Source organism: Salvelinus sp. IW2-2015, linkage group LG15 (genome assembly GCF_002910315.2).
Source record: "Salvelinus sp. IW2-2015 linkage group LG15, ASM291031v2, whole genome shotgun sequence".
Taxonomy (NCBI): Eukaryota; Metazoa; Chordata; class Actinopteri; order Salmoniformes; family Salmonidae; genus Salvelinus; species Salvelinus sp. IW2-2015.
Window position 1 is genome coordinate 41,806,558 of NC_036855.1, and position 25,772 is coordinate 41,832,329.

Here is a 25,772-nt window from a genome sequence, read left to right on the forward strand (position 1 = left end):
ATAGTCGCGGAGAGGGTTGGGAGAATGCAGTGGTGCCCTCCATCTGGTAGCAGGGCGCCAGGTTCAGTCTTACAGAGACCTCTGTGGTTCTTGCCGGAATCACCATGGTGGACTCAGTTATCACCTTACAAGCTTCAGGAATAGTCTGCCCAGATTCCATTCGCACCAGGTCGAAAGACAAGACATGTTGGGCTGGCTGCGCCAAAGACCAAAAAACTTGGTGTATGGTATCGAGTTTAACACCCAATCTTACCAAAATGTCAGCGCCTCAGCTAGGCCTACACATAATGTCAGAACTGGACCCGCAGCTAGAACGTAACTACGTGTTTTAAGTTTTTATTATGGTTTAAACAGAAGGTGCCGTGAATTTTGGGCCTGCTCTGAAATATGTGATAGTTGGTTTCTAACCGTGTTGGACAAACTGAGTTTGGTGCCAGTATGTATCAGTATGTATATGACATCAGTCAGAAGGATATCTTATTGATTGATGGACGCTGACTTGATGGCTGACTTTTGTCTGTTTGCAATACGTATAAACAGTGATGAACCATCACCAAATTGACATGCTGAAATTAACACCAACGAGCAATGGAGAGGAACCACTATCACTGCCCGGCCATCCCGAGTTCAACGGGCCAGTCAATTGGGCATTTCTGCAGTATATTAGAGCATGTCGAATTCTTGATGGTAAATGCCCATTGTAAGACAATGCAAATGGATAGCCATGCACCTAGTAATCTGAATGGGTTACCAGGAGCACATTTTTAAAATGTTTTTTTTAATGCCTTTAGTGGGTGCAAGGGGTCCATGGCCGAGTAGAGAGCAGCCCCTAACCGTGCCCATCCAATAGGGTGGGATTTTAAAAATATTTTAAACGAGTCCCACTTCTCTCTCATTCTCTCTCAAACTGCATGCTACTCAGGCCCAGAAGCTTGAATATGCATATAATTGGTAGATTTGGATAGAAAACACTCTAAGGTTTTAAAACTGTTTGAATAAAGTCTGTGAGTATAACAGAAATGATTTGGCAGGCGAAACCCCGAGCACAACCATCCAGGGAATTTTCTTTTTGAGGTCAATCTGTTTTCCATTAGGTTTCTATGGCAAGGCCGTTTTAATAGACATATCCTTGCAGTTCCTATAGCTTCCACTAGATGTCAACAGTCTTTAGAAATTGGTTGATGTTTTTATTTAGAGAAATTAAGTAGCCCTGTTGTTTTCCTGTGTCACTCCAGGTGCACTCTAATGATTTGGTGCGCACGACCTAGAACATATTTTCTTTATTTTCGTCCGGTATTGAACGCTGTTTATCCCGTCTTAAATTTTATCGATTATTTACGTAAAAAAATACCTAAAGTTGTATTACGAAAGTTGTTGGAAATGTTTGGACAAAGATTACAGGTAACTTATGAGAGATTTTGTAGTCATGTAGCGTGAGTTGGAACCGGTGTTTTTCTGGATCAAATGCCCCAAATAAATGGACATTTTGGAAATATAATGACGGAATTATTCGAACAAAAGGACCATTTGTGATGTTTATGGGACATATTGTAGTGCCAACAGAAGAAGCTCGTCAAAGGTAAGGCATGAATTCTATCTTTATTTCTGAGTTTTGTGTCATGGCTGGCGGGTTGAATTATGATTGTCTGTCTTTGTTTGATGGGGTGCTGTCCTCAGAAAATAGCACGGTTTGCTTTCGCTGTAAAGCATTTTTGAAAGCTGACACTGTGGCTGGATTCACAACAAGTGTAGGTTTAATTTGGTGGGATTTCATGAAAGTTGAATTTTTATAGTATTTTTTGGCGCTCTGCCATTTCACCGGATGTTGTCAAATCGATCCCGCTAAAGGGATTTGATCCATAAGAAGTTAAGGCATGTTTTGTTATTTCTGTAAAAAGGAAAATCGACGTCAAAGTTGGCTCTTTTACAATGGGGGTCAATGGGAGAGAATTTTTTGTTTTCCCCAATTTGTGGGTGTGGTCAAGGGGAATTCCATCTTATGATGTGAATATCGACTCGGGGTGTGTAGTTTAGTGATTTAACCTTAATCCAGTCTTAAATATAATATAATTATGAACCTAAATTTACAACGTCTAGATTAGGTCTAATCTAAGAGTAGTTTAAACCATGTTGGTGCAACCCACCCTAACAGTGTAGGTTACATAGCAGATCTAAGGTTGTGCTAATGGTTAAGATTTAGGAAAGGTAACTGATGTTGGATATGTACCACGGGCGGCTGGTGGCACCTTTAATTAGGGAGGCGGGCTCATAGTAATGGCTGGAATGGATTAAATGGAATCAAACACATGATTTCCATGTGTTTGAACCATTCCATTCACTCCATTCCATCATTTTTCATTTTTATGAGCTGTCCTCCCCTCACCAGCCTCCTGTGATCTATACTAAGGATACATAATAGTTGAGCTCTGATATAAATAGGCCTGCCAGTCTGTGAGACTTTTTTTTTATAACACAATCAACATTACAGTTCCTAAAGTAGGGTATGGTCACACTGAGACGCATGAACAATGATAAAATCATATATGACCTAGTCATTGCGCGTTTTTGTTGTTCAAAAGTTAAAATAATCTCGACTTCTTTTGGAGTTGTATATGTTCAAAGGTGGACATATTGTACATGGTTTGTCGTAAAATCACGGCCATTTGTCTTTCATCCGGCAACAGATGACTCCCATTGAAAAAGCATTGGCTACATACAGAATTTTCCGACACAAAATCTTAACGGGCCACCCATAGGATAGTAAGAGACGGACAGAAAGAGGTTGAGTGTAAGAGGGTTAGAGGTAAATGAAGGGAGAGAGAAAGATTAAGGAAAGGGGGGAACAGAGATAGAAAAAGGGTGTGTGTGGTGTGTGATAGAGATTGAGTTCCAGATAGAGGTACAGTATATATTTATCCTAATATATTTGTCCACTGTGAGTATCTTACATCACCAAAAGCTGTTTATGTTTTTCTCTCTCTAATTTCCCTTCTATACCTCCCTTCTTAATCTTCTTTCTCGTGACTCTCACACCATGTTTTTTGAGGGGGGGGGTTAATTACCTTGTGTGTTAATTGTGAATAATCAGCTCACACCAGCCACCAGAGGCCACGGCAACTAATTGTCTCAAATAAATTACTGAACCTTTATTTCTCCTTTCTGTGAACATATATGTACAGCTTTTCACTGAACCCTTGTCAGTCAGAGCTGGTAGGCTGGCTATTTTGTTGTTGTTCAATCACTTTGTTCTGCAGCTGAATGGTTGTTGCTTTTGTGTATGTGTACAGCACGTGGATGCATGTGTGTATGTATGCATGTCTCATGCTGGTGTGTATGTTCTCTTCCAGGTGGAGTGTCCTAGGTCAGAGTGTTTTGAGTCTCTATCTGCCATGGAGCTGGCTGAACAGATCACACTACTGGACCACATCGTCTTCAGGAGTATCCCCTATGAGTGAGTCTGTCACCTCATATCCTAAAGTGATGATGTCATTTCTTGTGATGATCTCATATCAGTATGTGTTGTTTCTCTGTCAGGGAGTTCCTGGGGCAGGGCTGGATGAAGGTGGATAAGTCTGAGAGGACTCCCTACATCATGAAGACCAGCCAGCACTTCAATGATGTGAGTTTGTGTGTGTGTGTTGTGTGTGTCTTTACTTTATTTGGAGGCCTCCCACTGGGCAAAAACTGGTTGAATCAACTTGGTTTCCACATCATTTCAACCCCAAAAAATCAATGTGATGACGTTGAATCAACTTGGAAAACTGATTGGACTTGCAAAAAGTCATCAACGTAAGGGCAGTATTCCCCCCCCCAAACTTTTAACCTAAATCCAATGACATGGTGACATTTTTTGTTGATTTCACGTTGAATTCAGGTTAGTTGACACCTGAACCAAATGTAAATCAAAACTAGACGTTGACCTCACGCCTCTATGTGCCACTCTACTCCTCCAAACAGATTCTAAAAAAGAAACTCTTACTAGCCATTAAGACCAAGAACTTTGGTTTTGTGTAGAGGTTGATAAACATGTTTACCTGTTGTGTAATATTTACCTAGTTACATTTTTGTAGATTCGTTTTTTTGCTACTTATTATGAAGAAAAAATACATCTGTTTAACTTTGGTGTAAACTAAAGGAGTGTGTTTTGAATTATTTTTGTTGTATTAATGCTATCTAATCTCTCAGACCAATATTATTCTGTTTGTCCTGTGGGTACCTTTGCCACTGTTCCACCCCTTGTGTGTTGCGCTGTCATGGTGTATTTGTTATACAAATCCACCACCTTAAAATGCATAGACTGATAATGGGTGGTTGACCATCAAACTGAAATAAATCGCCAACTCCTCACAGATGTATAATTAACAAAATGGCCCTGGAGTTCAGTAGTGCAACATTCTGTGCTAGAGGTCGACCGATTGTGATTTTTCAACACCGATACCGATTATTGGAGGACCAAAAAAAGCCGATACCGATTAATCGGACGATTATTATTTTTTTTTAKATTTGTAATAATGACAATTACAACAACACTGAATGAACACTTATTTTAACTGAATATAATACATCAATAAAAATCTATTTAGGCTCAAATAAATAATGAAACATGTTCAATTTGGTTTAAATAATTCAAAAACAAAGTGTTGGAGAAGAAAGTAAAAGTGCAATATGTGCCATGTAAAGAAGCTAACGTTTAAGTTCCTTGCTCAGAACATGAGAACATATGAAAGRTGGTGGTTCCTTTTAACATGAGGCTTCAATATTCTAAGGTAAGAGGTTTTAGGTTGTAGTTAATATTGTATTTATATGACTATTTCTCTCTATACCATTTGTATTTCATATAGCTTTGACTATTGGATGTTCTTATAGGCACTTTAGTATTGCCAGTGTAACAGTATAGCTTCCGTCCCTCTCCTCGCCCCTACCTGGGCTCGAACCAGGAACACATCGACAACAGCCACCCTCGAAGCATCGTTACCCATCGCTCCACAAAAGCCGTGGCTCTTGCAGATCAAGGGGAACAACTACTCCAAGTCTCAGAGCGAGTGACGTCACCGATTGAAACGCTATTAGCGTGCACCCCGCTAACTAGCTAGCCATTTCACATCGGTTACACCAGCCGAATCTTGGGAGTTGATAGGCTTGAAGTCATAAACAGTGCAATGCTTGAAAAACAGGGAAGAGCTGCTGGCAAAACGCACGAAAGTGCTGTTTGGATGAATGCTTACGAGCGAGCTGCTGCCTACCATCGCTCAGTCAGACTGCTCTATCAAATATCAAATCATAGACTTAATTATAACATAATAACACACAGAAATACGAGCCTTTGGTCATTAATATGGTCGAATACGGAAACTATCATTTCGAAAACAAAACGTTTATTACTTCAGTGAAATAGGGAAGCGTTCTGTATTTTATCTAACGGGTGGCATCCATAAGTCTAAATATTCCTGTTACATTGTACAACCTTTAATGTGATGTCATAATTACGTAAAATTCTGGCAAATTAGTTCGCAACGAGCCAGHTTGCCCAAACTGTTGCATATACCCTGACTCTGCGTGCAATGAACGCAAGAGAAGTGACACAATTTCATCTGGTTAATATTGCCTGCTAACCTGAATTTCTTTTAGCTAAATATGCAGGTTTAAAAATATATACTTCTGTGTATTGATTTTAAGAAAGGCATGGGTGTTTATGGTCAGGTACAGTCGTGCAACGATTGTGCTTTTTTCGCAAATGTGCTTTTGTTAAATCAGCGATTATATGCAACGCAGGACACGCTAGATAAACTAGTAATATCATCAACCATGTGTAGTTAACTAGTGATTATGATTGATTGATTGTTTTTTATAAGATAAGTTTAATGCTAGCTAGCAACTTACCTTGGCTTCTTACTGCATTCGTGTAACAGGCAGGCTCCTCGTGGAGTGCAATGAGAGGCAGGTGGTTAGAGCGTTGGACTAGTTAACTGTAAGGTTGCAAGATTGAATCCCAGAGCTGACAAGGTAAAAATCTGTCGTTCTGCCCCTGAACAAGGCAGTTAACCCACTGTTCCTAGGCCGTCATTGAAAATAAGAATGTGTTCTTAACTGACTTGCCTAGTTAAATAAGGTGTAAAAAATAAAAAAATAACGATTTCCGATTGTTATGAAAACTTGAAATCAGCCCTAATTAATCGACCATTTCGATTTAATCTGTCGACCTCTAGTCTGTGCCCAGTGGGCTATTCTTAAAGTGAGTGTGTCTCCTTTACCGATCTCCTCTCTGCTTCCCACCCCCTGTTTCTTTCTCTTCCTCTCTCTCTCTGTCTTTTCCCCTCTCCCCCTCCTCTAGATGAGTAACCTGGTGGCGTCTCAGATCATGACCCATACTGACGTGGGCTCCAGGGCCAACTCTATCGAAAAATGGGTGGCTGTGGCCGACATCTGCCGCTGCCTCAACAACTACAATGGAGTCTTAGAGATCACCTCAGCTCTGAACCGCAGCGCCATCTACAGGTTGAAGAAGACATGGGCCAAAGTCTGCAAACAGGTGGGAAATTGTTCTAATTCTTTACCCTTCTCCAGAGGTCTGCACTCAAGCACTCTCCCTTGCCCTTAAATCGCAATATCTACTAAGCTAACTGTCATGACGTATTATTGTTAATGTGATGACATGCTATTTATCAAATGATTAACTATGTTTATAATTACGTGATTAAATTAATCAGGTAACCATTAACTCGGTAACCTGGGGCACCACGGGAAAAGTTTGTTTAAAGAGTTACCGTTTCCCGATTTAACTCAAAGAATATCAGAATATCGATTTCATAGCAGTCACTAATTATTTCATTTCATCAGTCTCATTCTGAACGTCGGATAATTCGTAAATCTGCACAAACCCGGGTCTTACTGATCATTCCGTACCACACAAATTGAGTTGATTTATTTATTTACTAACAAGTTAACTTCTCTAGGGTAGGGGGCAGCATTTGGAATTTTGGATGAAAGCATGCCCAAATTAAACTGCCTGCTTCTCGGGCCCAGAAGATATGATATGCATATAACTGGTAGATTTGGATAGAAAACACTCTAAATTTTCCAGAACTGTTCCAGAACTGTTAAAATAGTGTCTGTGAGTATAACAGAACTGATTTGGCAGGTGAAAACCTGAGAAAAATAGTAGGATTTTCTTTGGTTTTGTAGTTTTCTATTCAATGCCATTACAGTATCCATTGACTTAGGACTCAAATTGCCGTTCCTATGCCTTCCACTAGATGTCAACAGTCTTTAGAAATTGTTTCAGGCTTGTATTCTGAAAAATGAGGGAGTAAGAGCAGTCTGAATGAGTGGACCCTGCCGTGTCACAGAGCTTTTTCATGCGTGCGACCGAGAGAGTGCCTTTCATGTTTACCTTTTATATTGACGACATTATTGTCCGGTTGAAATATTATCGATTATTTAGGCTAATAACAACCTGAGGATTGAATATAAACATCGATTGACATGTTTCTATGAACTTTACGAATACAATTTGGATTTTTTGTCTGCCTGTTGTGACTGCGTTCGAGCAAGTGGATTACTGAAGAAAACACGTGAACAAAACTGAGGTTTTTGGATATAAAGAGACTTTATCGAACAAAAGGAACATTTATTGAGTAAATGAATGTCTTCTGAGTGCAACCATATGAAGATCATCAAAGGTAAGGGATTAATGTTATCTCTATTTCTGACTTGTGTAACTCTTCTTCTTGGCTGGTTACTGTTTGTAATGATTTGTCTGCTGGGCTATGTTCTCAAATAATTGTAAGGTATGCTTTCGCCGTAAAGCATTTTTAAAATCTGACACCGTGGTTGGATTCACAAGAAGTTAATCTTTAAACCTATGTAAAATATGTTTTGTTTTCTGAATTTTTATAATCAGTATTTCTGTATTTGAATTTGGCGCCCTGCAGTTTCACTGGCTGTTGAAGAGGTGGGATGCTAACGTCTCACGTACCCTAGAGAGGTTAAATGATAACATAAGATACACATACACAAACAGTCTAGGCTATTGATTAGATCCTAATACAATGGCAACAGGTCCCTAGCGGTCAAACACAATATGACACGTGTTACACAAGATGGAGAGGGAGAGGGAGAGAGAGAGAGACATGAGAGAAAAGCACACTTAGATACATTTGTAAACTATGCTTAGTTTAGCTCTAACACCTTGCCCTGAACTGTCGCTCCTATGGGTCAAAATGTATTTACAGGTTTCTGTTGGGTATCTCTTCGTGGACCGAGTTCTGCTTAGCGGGATAGGTTTGGCCAACACCCTTTTCTTTCGATGGCCGCGTCTCCTTCATTACCGGGTGTAAGTCTCTGATTGTCCACACAATGTCACAATGTCCTTTCTCTTGGTTGTCTGTTTCCTTTCACTTGTTCTGTGAGAGTAGTCTTCTTAGGAGGCTAATCAGCTGTGTCAACGCTCCCGGCTTGGGTAGGAGGGCCGTGTAGACAACCGATGATTTGAAGAGAATAACCGGTTGATCTTTCTTGAATTCACCTCCTCAGATACAGTACTTAGATACAGTACAGAATAGCTGCTACACCATGAACTTGATTGTTCAGAGATTTTTTTTTTCTTCAATCTCGTGTTGCGTTTCGTGGTCACGACTAGTCGTAAACCTCGGCTGCAGCGTGTGGTAAACTTAGTCTGCATGTAAAATTCTTAACTCACATGTTTTATGACCTCGGGTCATAAAGGGGCATTTCCGTCTTTATGACATGCTCTCTGGGTTTCCAGGTATTAGAACAAACCTTGCCTTGTAACGAGCTACACCGCAGGAAACCCAGAGAACATGCCATGAAGACGGAAACTAAAATCTCGTTTAGACAACTAAAATCACAGTTCATCGTTACAAAGGCATTATCTTTGATCTGGATATTTTCTACACAACGCACAGTATGTAAACATCATGTACATATTATGAAAACTATTCAAGTTACAATGATTTCGTTATAACGTTGTCATTTAACTTTTAGTAACATAACAAAAACGACATTCATTTTCATATTCCATCTATCATTGTTACCACCATTTTGGCTTATGAAATATAATGTCCCGAAGTCCATTTTTTGCATGTTACAGTTCTGAGGTAGATTCTCCATAAGGCACACACATTCCAGTCTGTCACATTAGAGACAAGGAAGGAGTTGGGCTGCTGCCTTATAATTTACGATGGGCGTGTGGTTATAACCCCCCCATTTTTCCCTCTATACAGTTGAAGTCGGAAGTTTACATACACTTAGGTTAGAGTCATTAAAACTAGTTTTTCAACCACTCCACAAATATCTTGTTAACAAATGATAGTTTTGGCAAGTCGGTTAGGACATCTACTTTGTGTATGACACAAGTAATTTTTCCAAAAATTGTTCAGAGAAATTATTTCACTTATAACTCACTGTATCACAATTTCAGTGGGTCAGAAGTTGACATACATTAAGATGACTGTGCCTTTAAACAGCTTGGAAAATTCCAGAAAATGATGTCATGGCTTTAGAAGCTTCTGATAGGCTAATTGACATAATTTGAGTCAATTGGAGGTGTACCTGTGGATGTATTTCGAGGTCTACCTTCAAACTCAGTGCCTATTTGCTTGACATCATGGGAAAATTAAAAGAAATCAGTCAAGAACTAAATTGTAGACCTCCACAAGTCTGGTTCATCATTTGGGAGCAATTTCCAAACACCTGAAGGTAACACATTCATCTGTACAAACAATAGTATGCAAGTATAAACACCATGGGACCACGCAGCCGTCATATCGCTCAGGACGAAGATGTGTTCTGTCTCCTAGAGATGAAAGTACTTTGGTGCGAAAAGTGCAAATCAACCCAGAACAACAGCAAAGGACCTTGTGAAGATGCTGGAGGAAACGGCTACAAACGTATCTATATCCACAGTAAAACGAGTCCAATTTCAACATAACCTGAAAGGCCGCTCAACAAGGAAGAAGCCACTGCTCCAAAACCTCCATATAAAAGCCAGACTACAGTTTGCAACTGCACATGGGGACAAAGATCGTACTTTTTGGGGAAATGTCCTCTGGTCTGATGAAACAAAAATATAATTGTTTGGCCATAATGACCATCATTATGTTTGGAGGAAAAAGGGGGGGGCTTGCAAGCCGAAGAACACCATCCCAACCGTGAAGCACAGGGGTGGCAGCATCATGTTGTGGGGGTGCTTTGCTGCAGGAGGGACTGGTGCACTTCACAAAATTGATGTCATCATGGGGTGGGGGGGGGGGGAATGATGTGCATATATGAAAGCAACATCTCAAGACATCAGTCAGGAAGTTAAAGCTTGGGTGCAAATGGGTCTTCCAAATGGACAATGACCCCAAGCATACTTCCAAAGTTGTGGCAAAATGGCTTAAGGACAACAAAGTCAAGGTATTGGAGGGGCCATCACAAAGCCATGACCTCAAACCTATAGAACATTTGTGGGCAGAACTGAAAAAGTGTGTGCGAGCAAGGAAGCCTACAAACCTGACTCAGTTACACCAGCTGTCAGGAGGAATGGGCCAAAATTCACCCAACGTATTGTGGGAAGGTTGTGAAGGCTACCAGAAACGTTTGACCCATGTTAAACCATTTAATTCTACCAAATACTAATTGAGTGTATGTAAACGTCTGACCCACTGGGAATGTGATGAAAGAAATAAAAGCTGAAATAAATAATTCTCTCTACTATTATTCTGACATTTCACATTCTTAAAATAAAGTGTCAATCCTAACTGACCTAAGACTGAATGTTTTACTAGGATTAAATGTCAGGAATTGTGAAAAACTGAGTTTAAATGCGTTTGGCTAAGGTGTATGTAAACTTCCGACTTCAACTGTACCTCTACCTCTCTGCGGGAGGGAGGGATATCCCTGTAGAACCGTGATCCTTTGTAACCTGATCTTCACAGGCCAGTCATGACACTAACATATTGCATTTTTTATTGCAAATCACCGGATGTTTTGGAATCAAAACATTACTGCACGTAACTGCAGTAATGTAAACTGAGATTTTGGGATATGAATATGCACATTATCGAACAAAACATACATGTATTGTGTAACATGATGTCCTATGAGTGTCATCTGATGAAGATCATCAAAGGTTAGTGATTAATTTGATCTATATTTCTGCTTTTTGTGACTCCTATCTTTGTTCGGAAAAATGGCTGTGTTTTTTTGACTTGGCTCTGAATTAACATAATCATATGTTGTGCTTTCGCTGTAAAGCCTTTCTGAAATCGGACATGATGGGTAGATTAACAAGATGTTTATCTTTCATTTGCTGTATTGGACTTGTTAATGTGTGAAAGTTACATACTTCTAAAAAATATTTTTGAAGTTCATGCGCTGCCTTTTCATCCGAATGTTGTCGAGGGGTTCCGCTAGTGGAACACCTGCGCTAGAAAGGTTTTAAATGTTTTGTTTTATTTTATTTTATTCATGGCACTTTTTACCCCCTATACACGTTGTGCCATTTTTACATCCTTGTACTGGGTTAACATCAGACGACTCCACTGAAGCCTGTGTGCGTTGTCAAACATCTCTGTGGTTGTGAAAGTCTCGCCTTTTGATGTTGGTGACTTATTAAATTGTAGCTCAAACGGTTCGGATTTTACAGACAAGTTTGTGACGATTTTCTTGTCCGGATCCTCTCGTGTAGAAAACACAGCTTTCACAAGCCCCATGTTATGGAATAGGTGCAAGCTTTCTATCGGCGGAAAGAAGGGATTGGGCTGCAGCCACTACAATAAGGTAAGTCTCTAGCATAAGCACATGGGATGCTAACCAATATTCAAAATGGCATCACTGTGTGACGCACGGGCACGTCAATCAACTTTATGCATTGGATTGGTGCAAGCATGGCTGGAGGGAGTTCCCACCATATTCCTCACAACACTGCATTCCTTTTAAATCCATGAAGGGAAGTGTATGAGTGCACACTTCGGGAGAAAGGTAGAGCATTTTAATAAATTTTTTGCTAATAAAGCTTTGTTGAAGATCTGTTCTCAGATCTAAAGGGCCCAAATAGGGGTACACGGGGAAAGCTCCCCAGTATCCACTGGGAAGACTGGGTGGAGCTAAGCACTTAGGGGTTAGCGAAAGGGGTAGCGGTGAGGGGTTTATTTCAGACCCTTATGAAAGTAGTTTGAGACTGAAACGTTGCTAAATAAGATCCATTCAATTGTTGAAAGCATCAAGAATACAAGCGTGCAAGAGTTTTATTTTTTTGTATTTGTTGATTTCAGACCAGACACATTAAAACGTTGTTGTGTTTGGTTTTGACAGACTAAAGCCCTGATGGACAAGCTGCAGAAGACTGTGTCGTCTGAAGGGAGATTCAAAAACCTGAGGGAAACCCTGAAAAAGTGAGACACAAATCTTATTGATGAAAACTTACATCAAGTCCTTTCTTTTCAGTGAGGGAGGTGTGGCCCAGAATATTTTGTCCCTAACTCTCTTCTTGTCTCCCTCCTACTTTTCTCTTTCCCAGTTGTAACCCTCCCAGTGTACCCTACCTGGGTATGTACCTGACTGACCTAGCCTTTATCGAGGAAGGAACGCCTAACTTCACTGAGGAGGGCTTGGTCAACTTCTCCAAGATGAGGATGGTAAACACACACACATGCAGGCACTCTGTATTTTCTCACTGCATTGTTGGGAAGGGCCAGTAAGTAAGAATTTCACTGTTAGTCTACACCGGTTGTTTACGATGTATGTGACAAATAACATTTTATTTTAATGGACACACATTGTATACCAATGTGAAACCACTTTCATCCCATAGAATACAGCATGAACATGTTCAGTGAAGCTGCAGCACTGCTGTTTCCATTGATCTGCCATAGATTTAATTGAGTTCTGAGATATGTGATGAAGAGCTGTGTTGAAAATATTGTGTATCTTAGATCTCCCACATAATCCGAGAGATCCGCCAGTTCCAGCAGACACCCTACAGGATAGAACACCAGCCTAAGGTACGCCTACTTACTTACTAGACACTTTTCATATTGCCAATGGCTATTTTCCTAGTCTATTGTGCTTGTCTTCAGTGTGTACCCCTTCCCTCTCTCCAGGTGACTCAGTACTTGTTGGACAAGACTCTGATCATGGATGAGGACACTCTCTATGACCTCTCTCTTAAGATAGAGCCCCGCCTACCGGCCTGAGGGACAGTCACCGCGAGCAACAGGACCCTGTCCCTCTGTGGGCAACACGCCTGCATACCTGGGATAATGAACGACAAAGAGAGAGTGGATTATTGAAGAGACAGAGAGAGAGAATTGAGAAGGAACGTAGGGAGAAAATCCTTGTTTTTAGATGATGATGGGGTGATCTTTTGAATTTGTTTTCTGCGATGAAGGGTAAACAGGAAGTGAGGTGTCATTGTGTGACCTCATCATCCCTCTCCCAGAGCGTGACATCATTGACGTGAAACATGGTTCTTCTGCCAGCAGATCAAATCAGAGTTGGTGGAGATTGAACAAACTTTGGGAAAATCTCAAATGGCACCCTGTTCCCCATGTAGGACTGCACTATTTAGGGAATAGGTTGCCATTGAGACACTTTTTTGTCTTTGAAAATTTTTAAAAGGTGTATCGTAAGAAGATGAAATGTAGCATGTATAGCTCTAAGAGTCTGGACTTGTGTATGTTACGCTGTGCTGCTTTACTGTGCCATGTCCTTGAGCTGAAGCACACATGCTTTCACACCAAATGGTGATCACTTGACTTTGCATGATCCTAACTGGGCTTTTAGTGTTTATTTGGCCTTGGTCCTGACCCCTGCATGTTAACATGCTTCACTCTTTTTGGTCTCTGAAGACTACACAACCACTATGCATCCCCATCTACCAATCATAAATCACTTTATCAGGAGGGTCGGATGGAATCTATGGGGGTAGAGTTTCAAACACACCTGCCGGAATTAACTCATACATTACTACTACTAAACATATTAAATGTAATGATAGTGGTAAATAGAAAATCCTTTTAAGATTCAGTCTGACTGTGGTAATGAGAAACTAAGTGCTTCAAAATGAATTTAGATTTAGAAACTGGGCGGCAGGTACTGTAGCCAACTGGGTGGCAGGTAGCCTAGCGGTTAGTGCTTTCGGCCAGTAACTGAAAGGTCGCTTGTTAGAATACCTTAGCCAACAATCTGTTGATGTTCCCTTGAGCAAGGCACTTAACCCTAATTTGCTCCAGGGCCGCCATACTACTATGGCTGACCTTGTAAAACAACGCATTTCACTGCACCGAACAGGTGTGTGTGACAATAAAATAAATAAATAAAAAAGCTTCATTTGTAATAGTTGACCATTTATGTGTATCGTGTTGTTGAAATTGCTCTTCATAAATAATGAAATATTAATCTACAAACTGGTGACCGGTATCAGAAAGAATACAGTACAATCCGGTACTCCACATTCAGTCAAAAGTTTTGATGTCTAATATCTTGTAAGCTCTACCAATTCTGTAGTTTGTCCATTTGAATGATGAGAATTAGACGCTTCAAATGTGCCTTTTATTATTGTTTTTTTCAATAGGTAGATTCTCAGTCCTCTATATGTTCTAACAACAATACCAATCAATTCAGATGAACAAGTATTATTTCCCCCTCTTAAAATATTTTGCTGTCAAGTTAGCAAATTTCCATCTGTGACATTCTTTGGTGAAGGTTGTAGATCCCTAATAATTATGCATCTGCTCATTCAGATGGTATGGAATCATTGGGTAAATATCAATTGTTATTCCTTCATTCCTCAAATCCTCATCTCCTTCTCAAAGCACTTTGGAGCAAAATATCCTCCTCTCAGAAAGAGGCAAGGAGAAATTGCAAGGATAGAATTACGTAGAACTACATATAATTGAATAGGATCTCTTTGGGATCAAGGATATACAATTGAGATTCAGCCATATAAAACTATTGTACTGCCATGGAGTGAGGGTGGTTAAAGAGAAGTGACTTGATATGTCCCTCTAGTGGCCCCAACATTCCCATGCTTTATCTGACAACAACACTTGTAGCACGTTCAGCGGGGCCTGTTCACAGCTTTACAATAACCACTCCTTATGCAGTTTGATGACCATGTGGTCCTGTTGCAGTTTGCTCCTAATTGAAAAATGAAAACCCAGCTAACAAATGTTGTTTCCCAGAACGATGTGGGAAAGTAATTTTTCCCATAACCAAAGGAGAACCTCAAGGGAACGCTATGGGGACATTATGAGCTAGCTGGGAATCCTTTATTGTCCTCTCAAATTGAATTTTGTCTTCAGCTTCATTGGCTTTACATGGTCACATGAGTGTTCTAGTCCAGTCATGTATGAGTCTGAAAATAGCTGTCTGCATGAAGCGATAGAGGTTGCTTTAGAGGTTACATACAATTAATGCAGCTCTTGAGTTCCGATCATGGAATTCCGAACTCATCAGTACATCTTTACTTGGATTAAAACATATATATTTTACATTTTTGTCATTTAGCAGACGCTCTCATCCAGAGCGACTTACATTAGTGCATTCATCCCATACATTTTTTGTGTCAATATATTTAACTTAGATGTACATACATTTGCATCTTTGTTAAAATGCATGTAATGCCTGACAATTCCAGAAATGCATGACTATGACATCTAGTCTACAGGGTGGCCAAAGTGGTTCCTAATTCGGCATATGACATAGTTTGTCCCTTCAGAGGATTCTTAAATTACTCTTTACGTATTGATCAATGTAGAATTTGCCACCAAGCCAAAACTTTGGCACTAGCTAGGTTTCAATCCAATTGGCAACAGATTTCCATGTGAATATTATAAAATCTACATAAAGAAAATATGTGCATTTTCCCACCAGCGGTGTGTTTCCACCAAACAGACTTGTGGCGTATAAAAATCAGTGAAGGATGARGTAGTGCACACAAAATGTACTTTTTCGCTTAACCTTTCACTGTTACCAAACCCGGATCCGGGATCCCCCCATCACAAAAGCTGACTAGCATAGCCTAGCCTAAAGCTACAGGGATATCATATAATAAAATGTTCATGAAATCACAAGTCCAAGACACCAAATGAAAGATACAGATCTTGTGAATCCAGCCATCATTTCTGATTTTTAAAATGTTTTACAGGGAAGACAAAATATGTATTTCTATTAGCTAACCACCATAGCAAAAGACAACTTTTTTTTGTCCACCATTTTTTTACTCCATCAGTAGCTATCACTAATTCGACTAAATAAAGATATATATAGCCACTAACCAAGAAACAACTTCATAAGATGACAGTCTGATAACATATTTATGGTATAGCATATGTTTTTTTTGAAAAATTTGCATTTTTCAGGTATAAATCACAGTTTACCATTGCAGCCACTATCACAAAACTCACCCAAAGCGACTAGAATAACTACAGAGAGCAACGTGTATTACCTAATTACTAATCATAAAACATTTCTTAAAAATACACAGCGTACAGTAATTGAAAGACACAGATCCTGTGAATCCAGACAATATTTCAGATTTTCTAAGTGTTTTACAGCGAAAACACAATAAATCGTTATATTAGCATACCACATGTGCAAACATTACCCCAGCATTGATTCAAGGCAAAAAGAGCGATACCGTTATCACCACCAAAATATATTAATTTTTTCACTAACCTTCTCAGAATTCTTCCGATGACACTCCTGTAACATCATATTACAACATACATATAGAGTTTGTTCGAAAATGTGCATATTTAGCCACAAAAATCGTGGTTATACAATGAGAAAAGTAGCCAAACTGGCCAGAAAATGTCGGGCGCCATCTTGGAGAGTGACTTAGTCTAATTAATAAATAATCATAACCTTGACTAAAAAATACAGCGTGGACAGCAATTGAAAGACAAATTAGTTCTTCATGCAATCGCTGAATTACATTTTTAAAATTAACCTTACTGCGCAATACAGGGTCCGATAACGCAAGACTACACTGCAAGAAATGGCGTCTCATGCATTTAACTTTTTTCAACAGAACAAAGAATTATCAGCATAAATAGTTCTTACTTTTCGATGAACTCTCATCAGAATCTTAGGATTAGGTGTCCTTTGTCCAAAAGAATCGTTGCTAGGTTGGAGAACGTTGTCTTCAGAGTTGCAATTAGCAGTAAACATTAGCACGAAAGAGAGAGATACCCAAGTTCCTACAGCGCCAAGGAAATAAATACCCGAAAATCGCAATATACTGACATAAACTGAAATAATTCGGTTCAAAATAACAAGATTATGATGTCTTTAAAGCCTATATCGAATAAAAACATGAACGGAATTATCTAAAGAGCTAAAACCAGAGCTTCTACAACGACATGCCAAGCTCCTCTTTGCGCCCGAGCGAAGATCCAAAAGAACGGCCACCGTGATTCCAATCAATTTATAACCTTTGGGAACTACGCAGAAAGTCCATTTCAAGTCTCCCTATTCGCTGACACCCAGGGGAAGGCGTATGCAGTGCATCTCAACCAATAGAGGACAGGCAAATTAATACACAGGTCTCAGAACAGCCAGTAAAATTCTGCATTCTGACATACACATAGGAAAATTGCTCTAAGTCGAGTTCTGTTTCACCCACAGATATAATTCAAACGGTTTTAGAAACTAGAGAGTGTTTTCTATCCAATAGTAATAATAATATGCATATTGTACGAGCAAGAATTGAGTACGAGGCAGTTTAATTTGGAAACGAATTTGGACTATGTCGAAATGGCACCCCCCTAGTGGCAAGAAGATATGTTTTCATGTGCCGAATAAAAATCTACAGTTCAACGTGTTTCCATTGCATTTTCAACTCTACCAATAGTTTCCTCACAAAAATTGTGTGCCTACTCTGGTCTTGGTACATGCACTCTAGCCAACAGTTCGTAGATACAGTGCGGGTATGCTGTGCGGGTAGGCTAGTCTAGATGATGAGATTATTATGGATAAGAGCGAGAATATTTGTATTTGTCAAACGGCAGTCAAGCATCGATCATCATGTCACCAGAATCAGACCCTCAATATTTATTGGAAAGGAACATCAAGATTACTGTCACCACCCTGTGAAGATCATCATAAATTATTTCATCTGTAGCCTAATAAACTGCATGCTTTCCCGAGTCGTAGTGGGAGGACCACACACCATATTATTGCGTGACTCCAAGTTTACTTCAATATGGTTATTATTATATATCAATATTTGCGCATAAAGGCGGTTCCACTGCCATGTCACGCATAATTAATATTACAGACACAAAAATATCCCACCAACGAACACATTTTCTGTCTGCATTTATAAAATTGAACCGAAACTTCCTGTTTCCATTACCGCTGTCTTGATTTTTTTTATACGGTATGACTATATTCGTATAAAAACTGTGGATGCGTATGTGGTTAGTGATATAATTTAAATTATGGTTAAAAAAACTAACTTTTGATTTCACTAAAATGTTACATTCTGTCATAAAGAGCACATGTTCAACTTCATAAAAAAAATATTATGACTATAGTCGTGCCTCTCTTCAGCTTGAAAAAAAATCGAATCACTACCTGACCGATAATGTATCATTTTTGTCGTAATTTTTGTAGTAATTTAAATGCATTTTTGTGCTTTTAATGTGTCAAGTACAATAAAAATACATTCTGACAAAATATATTGTAGCCTATTTGAGGATCTGGAGGAATGTGTTTTTTTATTTAACCAAGTAAGTTGACTGAGAACAACTTCTCATTTACAGCAACGACCTGGGGAATAGTTACAGGGGAGAGGATGGGGGATGAATTAGCCAATTGTAAACTGGGGATGATTAGGTTACCGTGATGGTATGAGAGCCAGATTGGGGAATTTAGCCAGGACACTGGGGTTAACACCCCTACTCTTACTTTAGTGACCACAGCGAGTCAGGACACCCGTTTAAAGTCCTATCCAAAAGACGACACGCTACACAGGGCAATGTCCCCAATCACTGCCCTGGGGCATTGATATATTTATTTAGACCAACCCTGCTTAGCTTCAGAAGCAAGCCAGTACTGGTATGCAGAGTGGTATGCCACTGGAGGCGTGGCCTTGGGTTAGAGCTCTTTGGGCTACCAATGAGAGAAAGTGTCATACCAGTTCATGTGTGATCTTGTACTCTGCCAATAAAGGTTGAGCTTGTACACTGCCAGTTCTGCAGTCTTAATGAAACTGACATACAGTGCCTTCAGAAAGTATTCATGCCCCTTGAATTACTCCACATTTGTGTTACAGCCTGAATTCAAACTGGATTTAAAAAAATATATTCCTCACCCATCTACACACTACCCCATCCATAATAACAAAGTGATAACATGTTTTAGAAATGCTTGCAAATTTATTGAAATATCTCATTTACGTAAGTATTCCTACCCCTGAGTCAATACTTTGCAGAAATACCATTGGCAGCGATTACAGCTGTGTCTTTCTGGTTAAGTCTATAGGAGCTTTCCACACCTGGATTGTGCAAAATTTGCCCATTATTCTTTTCAAAATTCTTCAAGCTCTGTCAATTTGGTTGTTGACCATTGCTCGGCAGCCATTTTCAAGTCTTGCCATAGATTTTCAAGTAGATGTAAGTCAAAACTGTAACTGTTCTTGGTAATTAACTCCATTTCAGATTTGGCCTTGTGATTAGGTTATTGTTCTGCTGAAAGGTGAATTCATCTCACAGTGTCTGGTGGAGAGCAGACTGAACCAGGTTTTCCTCTATGATTTTGCCTGTGCTTAGCTCCATTCCGTTTTTTTTATCCTGACAAACTCTCCAGTTCTTAACGATTACAAGCATACCCATAACATGATGCTACTGCCAATATACTTGAAAATATGGAGAATGGTGTGTGGTATTGGATTGCCCCAAACATAACACTTTGTATTCAAAACAAGAAGGGAATGGCCTTGTCACATTTATTGCAATATTACTTTAGTGCCTTGTTGCAAACAGGATGCATGTCTTGTAATATTTTTATTATTTACAGGCTTCCTTCTTTTCACTCTGTCAATTTGGTTAGTACTGTGGAGTAACTACAATGTTGTTGATCCATTCTCAGTTTTCTCCGATCAGAGCCATTAAATGCTGTACCTGTTTTAAGTCACCATTTGCCTCATGGTGAAATCCCTGAGCAATTTCCTTCTTTTCTGGCAACTGAGTTAAGAAGGCTATCACTATCTTTGTAGTGAGTCACTGGATGGATTGATACATCATCCAAAGTGTAATGAATAACTTCACCATGCACAAAGGGATATTCTATGTCTGCTTTTTTTATTTTGAATCATCTACCAATAGGTGCCCTTCTTTGCGAGGCATTGGAAAATTTCCCTGGTCTTTGTGGCTGAATCTGTGTTAGAAATGCTCTACTCGACTGAGGGATCTTAGAGATAATTGTATGTGTGGGGTACAGAGATGAGGTAATCAATCCAGAAATCACACTATTATTGCACACAGAGTGAGTCCATGTGACTTATGTGACTTGTTAAGCAAATGTTTACTCCTGAACTTATTTAGGCTTGCCATAACAAAGGGGTTGAATACTTATTGACTCAATACATTTCAGCTTTACATTTGTATTAGTTTGTATGAAAAAATTATTGAGAAACATAATTCCACATTGACGTTATGGGGTATTGTGTGTAGGACAGTGACAAAACATCTCAATTTAATCCATTTAAAATTCAGCCTGTAACACAACAAAATGTGGAAAAAGTCAAGGGGTGTGAATACTTTCTGAAGGCATTGTAAGTGCATGTGATATACTAAAGAGCTCCATTGTTAAGACAGTCACCATTTCATTACAATATGATTTGACCCATTTTTTAATATTTGCCATACATTTTAATGTAAACATATATTTGTTACAAATACAGTCAAATGTTGAATACTGTATTTCACAAGACATTTCCAAATACATGTACAGTATCAGTCAAAAGTAAAACGTTTGGACACACCTACTCATTCAAGGGTGTTTCTATATTTTTACTATTTTCTAGAATAATAGTGAAGACACCAACACTATGAAATAACACATACGGATTCATGCAGTAACCAAAAAGTGTTAAACAAATAAAAATAGATTTTATAGTTGAGATTTTTCAAAGTAGCTACCCTTTGCCTTGATGACAGCTTTGCACACTCTTGGAATGCTCTCAACCAGCTTCATGAGGTTGTCACCTGGAATGCATTTCAATTAACAGGTGTGCCTTTTTAAAGTTTATTTGTGGAATTTATTTCCTTCTTAATGTGTTTGAGCCAATCAGTTGTGTTGTGACAAAGTAGGGGTGGTATACAGAAGATAGCCCTATTTGGTATAAGACCAAGTCCATATTATTACAAGAACAGCTCAAATAAGCAAAGAGAAACGACAGTTCGTCATTACTTTAAGACATGAAGGTCAATCAATCCTGAAAATGTCAAGAACTTTGACTGTCATTTGTTTGTATATATTTTTCACTGGTAGCTGCAGGGAAAATAAAAATCAAGATGCCTTAGCTACATGTCTTGAGTTTTTACCTACTTACTTATACACACCAGTGGAACTGTTAACCATAGAATACCAAATACAGGTCGCCTAAAGTTTGCATGATTTGTGTTTGAGCGTATGCGTAGCGATATACACTCAGTGGCCAGTTTATTGGGTATACCACCCCGTTCGAAAATAGATCTCTCCTACAAACAGTGAGTCATGTGGCCGTGGCTTGCCAATTAGAACAGGAATACAGGCATCGAGGCATTCAGTTACTGTTGCAGGAGAAAATCTATGACATCATGGGGATTTTCCAGTATCTATATTGTTTTCGCAGAAGTAGAGAGCATAATCAATATGGGGTTAATCATTAGACATGTGTAAGCATAACATAGGCTAGATCCATGTGAATGTATAAAGCTGGACCAATATAGACATGTCAGATGATTATTTTAAATACACTATACTGTACAGTGCATTCGGAAAGTATTCAGGTCTCTATAGAAATGTTCGATCAGGTTCAAGTCCGGGCTCTGGCTGGGCAACTCAAGGACATTCAGAGACTTGTCCCGAAGCCACTCCTGCGTTGTCTTGGCTGTGTGTGCTTAGGGTCGTTGTCCTGTTGGAAGGTGAACCTTCGCCCCAGTCTGAGTGGCCTGGAGCAGGTTTTCATCAAGGATCTCACTATACTTTGCTCAATTCATCTTTCCCTTGATTCTGACTAGTCTCCCAGTCCCTGCTGCTGAAAAACATCTCCACAGCATGTTGCTGCCACCACCATGCTTCACCATAGGGATTTCCTCCAGACGAGACGCTTGGCTTTCAGGCCAAAGAGTTCAATCTTGTTTTCATCAGACCAGAGAATCTTGTTTCTCATGGTCTGAAACTCCTTTAGGTACCTTTTGGCAAACTCCAAGCGGGCTGTCATGTGCATTTTACTGAGGAGTGGCTTCCGTCTGGCCACTCCACCATAAACGCCTGATTGGTGGAGTGCTGCAAAGATGTTTGTCTTTCTGGAAGGTTCTCCCATCTCCAAAGAGGAACTCTGGAGCTCTGTCAGAGTGACCAATGGGTTCTTGGTCATCTCCCTACCCAAGGCCCTTCTCCCTCGATTGCTCAGTTTGGCTCAGTCTTGGTGGTACCAAACTTCTTCCATTTAAGAATAATGGAGGCCACTGTGTTCCTGGGGATCTTCAATGCTGCAGATATGTTTTGCTACTCTTCGCCAGATCTACGCCTTGTCACAATCCTGTCTCTGAGCTCTATGGACAATTCCTTCGACCTCATGGCTTGGTTTTTGCTATGACATGCACTGTCAACTGTGGGACCTTATATAGACAGGTGTGTTTCTTTTGAAATCATGTCCAATCAATTGAATTTACAACAGGTGGACTCTAATCAAGTTGACAGAACATTTCAAGGATGATCAATGGACACAAGATGCACCTGAGCTCAGTTTCGAGTCTCATAGCAAAGGGTCGGACTACTTATGTAATAAGTTGCGAAGATCATCCGTTCACCTACTCTGCGTCTCACAAAGGCACGGCAGTTGGAACAAAAAATACAAAAATTGGACTCATCAGACAAAAGGACAGATTTCCACCGGTCTAATGTCCATTGTCCACTGGTCTAATGTCCACTAATGTTTCTTGGCCCAAGCACGTCTCTTATTCTTATTGGTGTCCTTAAGTAGTGGTTTCTTTGCAGCAATTTGACCAAGAAGGCCTGATTCGCGCAGTCTCCTCTGAACAGTTGATGTTGAGATGTGTCTGTTACTTGAACAATCTGAGGTGCAGTTAACTCTAATGAACCCGGGGTCTTCCTTTATGTGGCGGTCCTCATGAGAGACAGTTTCATTATAGCGCTTGATGGTTTTTGCGACTGCTCTTGAAGATACTTTCAAAGCTCTTGACATTTTCCGGGATTGACTGACCTTCATGTCTTAAATTAATGATGGACTGTCGTTTCTCTTTGCTTATTTGAGCTGTTCTTGTCATAGTATGTATGGACTTGGTCTTTTACCAAATAGGGCTATCTTCTTTATACCACACCCACTTTGTAACAACACAACTGATTGGCTCAAACGCATTCAGAAGGAAATGAATTCCACAAATTAACTTTAAAAAGGCACACCTGTTAATTGAAATGCATTCCAGGTGACAACCTCATGAAGCTGGTTGAGAGAATGCCAAGAGTGTGCAAAGCTGTCATCAAGGCAAAGGGTGGCTACTTTGAAGACTCTCAAATATAAAATACACAAATGACTGATGATTGGCTGAGAGAAATTGATGATAAAATGATTGTGTGGGCTGTCTTGTTAGACTTCAATGCAGCTTTTGACATTATCGATCATAGTCTGCTGCAAAATCGTACGTGTTATGGCTTTACACCCCCTGTTATAATGTGGATAAAGAGTTACTGGTCTAACAGGACACAGAGGGTGTTCTTTAATGGAAGCCTCTCAAACATAATCCAGGTAGAATCAGGAATTCCTCAGGTTAAATGTTTAAGCCCCTTGCTTTTTTCCATCTTCGAGTAAAGCCAGTGTGTCTATGTATGCGGATGACTCAACACATCAGCTACTACAGCGACTGAAATGACTGCAACACTTAACAAAGAGTTGCAGTTAGTTTCAGAATGGGTGGCAAGGAATAAGTTGGCCTTAAATATTTCTGAAACTAAAATCATTGTATTTAGGACTAAACCCTAAACCTCAACTAAATATTGTAGTAAATAATGTGGAAATTGACCAAGTTGAGATGACTAATCTGCCTGGAGTAACCCTAGATTGTAAACTGTCATGGTAAAATCATATTGATTCAACAGCATCTAAGATGGGGAGAAGTATGTCCATAATAAAGCGCTGTTCTGCCTTCTTAACAACACTATCAACAAGGCAGGTCCTACAGGCCCTAGTTTTGTCACACCTTGACTACTGTTCAGTTGTGTGGTTAGGTGCCACAAAAAATTATTTAGGAAAATTGCAATTGGCTCAGAACAGGGCAGCATGACTGGTCCTTGGATGTACATAGAGAGCTAACGTCATTCTCTCCTGGCTCAAAGTGGAGGAGAGATTGACTTCATCACTACTTGTATTTATGAGAGGTATTGGACACCCATGCATACCCCACAAGACATACCACAAGAGGTCTCTTCACAGTCCCCAAGTCCAGAACAGACTATGGGAGGRGAACAGTACTACAGAGAGCCATGGCTACATGGAACTCTATTCCACATCAAGTAACTGATGCAAGCAGTAAAATTAGACAGAAAAAACAGCTTATGGAACAGCGGGGACTGTGAAGCAACACAAGCACAGACACATGCATACACACGCACAATAACGTACGCACTATACACACATACACATGGATTTAGTACTGTAGATATGTGGTAGTGGTGGAGTAGGGGCCAGAGGTGGCACAGTGTGTTGTAAAATCTGTAAATGTATTTTAATGTTTAAAAAATTGTATTAACTGCCTTAATTTTGCTGGACCCCATGAAGAGTAGCTGCCTTGGCAGCAGCTAATGGGGATCTGTCACGTCCTGACCATAGAAAGCCTTTATTTTCTATGGTAGAGTCGGTCAGGGCGTGACTAGAGTCTAGTTTATATTTTCTATGTGGAGTTCTAGTTTGTTTTTTCTATGTTGGTGTTTTGATATGATTCCCAATTATCAGCAGCTGGCTATCGTTGTCTCTAATTGGGGATCATATTTAAGTAGTATTTTTTCACCTGTATGTTATGGGATATTGTTTTGAGTTAGTGCACATAGCACCTCTGTAGTCATGGTTTGTTCGTTTATTGTTTTGTTTTGTTAAGTTTCACTAAAATAAAGATGTGGAACTCAGAGCACGCTGCGCCTTGGTCCGTTTATTCATTAGAGATCGTGACAGAATATCCCATCAAAAGAGGACCAAGCAACGTGCCCAGGAGGAGAAGACATTCTGGACTCGGGAGGAAATTATGGCTGGAGACGAAAGCCTTCCATAGAAGCAGACGCAGGGAGAGAAGGGAGGACAGCGTGTTCTCTGTGTTCACGGCCACAGAAAGCCCAAGGACAACCCCAAGATTTTTTGGGGGGGGAGCACAAGGGGTGGTCGGCGGAACCGGGGAGTGAGCCAGAGCCTGTGTGGGAGTCGATGGAGGAAGGTAATGAGAGATACCGGAGAGAGGTTGTGGAAAGGAGTATGCTGCAGTGCAGGCGCATTGAAAAGCGCTTTCTCAGCCCGGCACCATATGTGCCAGCGCTACGCACCAAGACTC

General features: G+C 39.9%; 1 protein-coding gene across 3 annotated transcripts in view; it reads left to right on the top strand.

Moving 5' to 3' along the window:
• The window catches only part of rasgrf2b (Ras protein-specific guanine nucleotide-releasing factor 2b), a 221,700-nt gene extending 196,344 nt beyond the window's left edge, over nucleotides 1-25,356 (top strand). For all 3 annotated transcript variants that reach the window (XM_024001934.2, XM_024001935.2, XM_024001936.2), the window contains 7 exons: nucleotides 3,348-3,451; nucleotides 3,535-3,619; nucleotides 6,332-6,529; nucleotides 12,316-12,395; nucleotides 12,521-12,638; nucleotides 12,936-13,004; nucleotides 13,104-25,356. In XM_024001934.2, coding sequence (XP_023857702.1) covers nucleotides 3,348-3,451; nucleotides 3,535-3,619; nucleotides 6,332-6,529; nucleotides 12,316-12,395; nucleotides 12,521-12,638; nucleotides 12,936-13,004; nucleotides 13,104-13,196 — 747 coding nt within the window. In that variant the 3' untranslated portion in view covers nucleotides 13,197-25,356. The remainder of the gene's footprint in view (nucleotides 1-3,347; nucleotides 3,452-3,534; nucleotides 3,620-6,331; nucleotides 6,530-12,315; nucleotides 12,396-12,520; nucleotides 12,639-12,935; nucleotides 13,005-13,103) is intronic.
• Nucleotides 25,357-25,772: the final 416 nt, after the last annotated feature.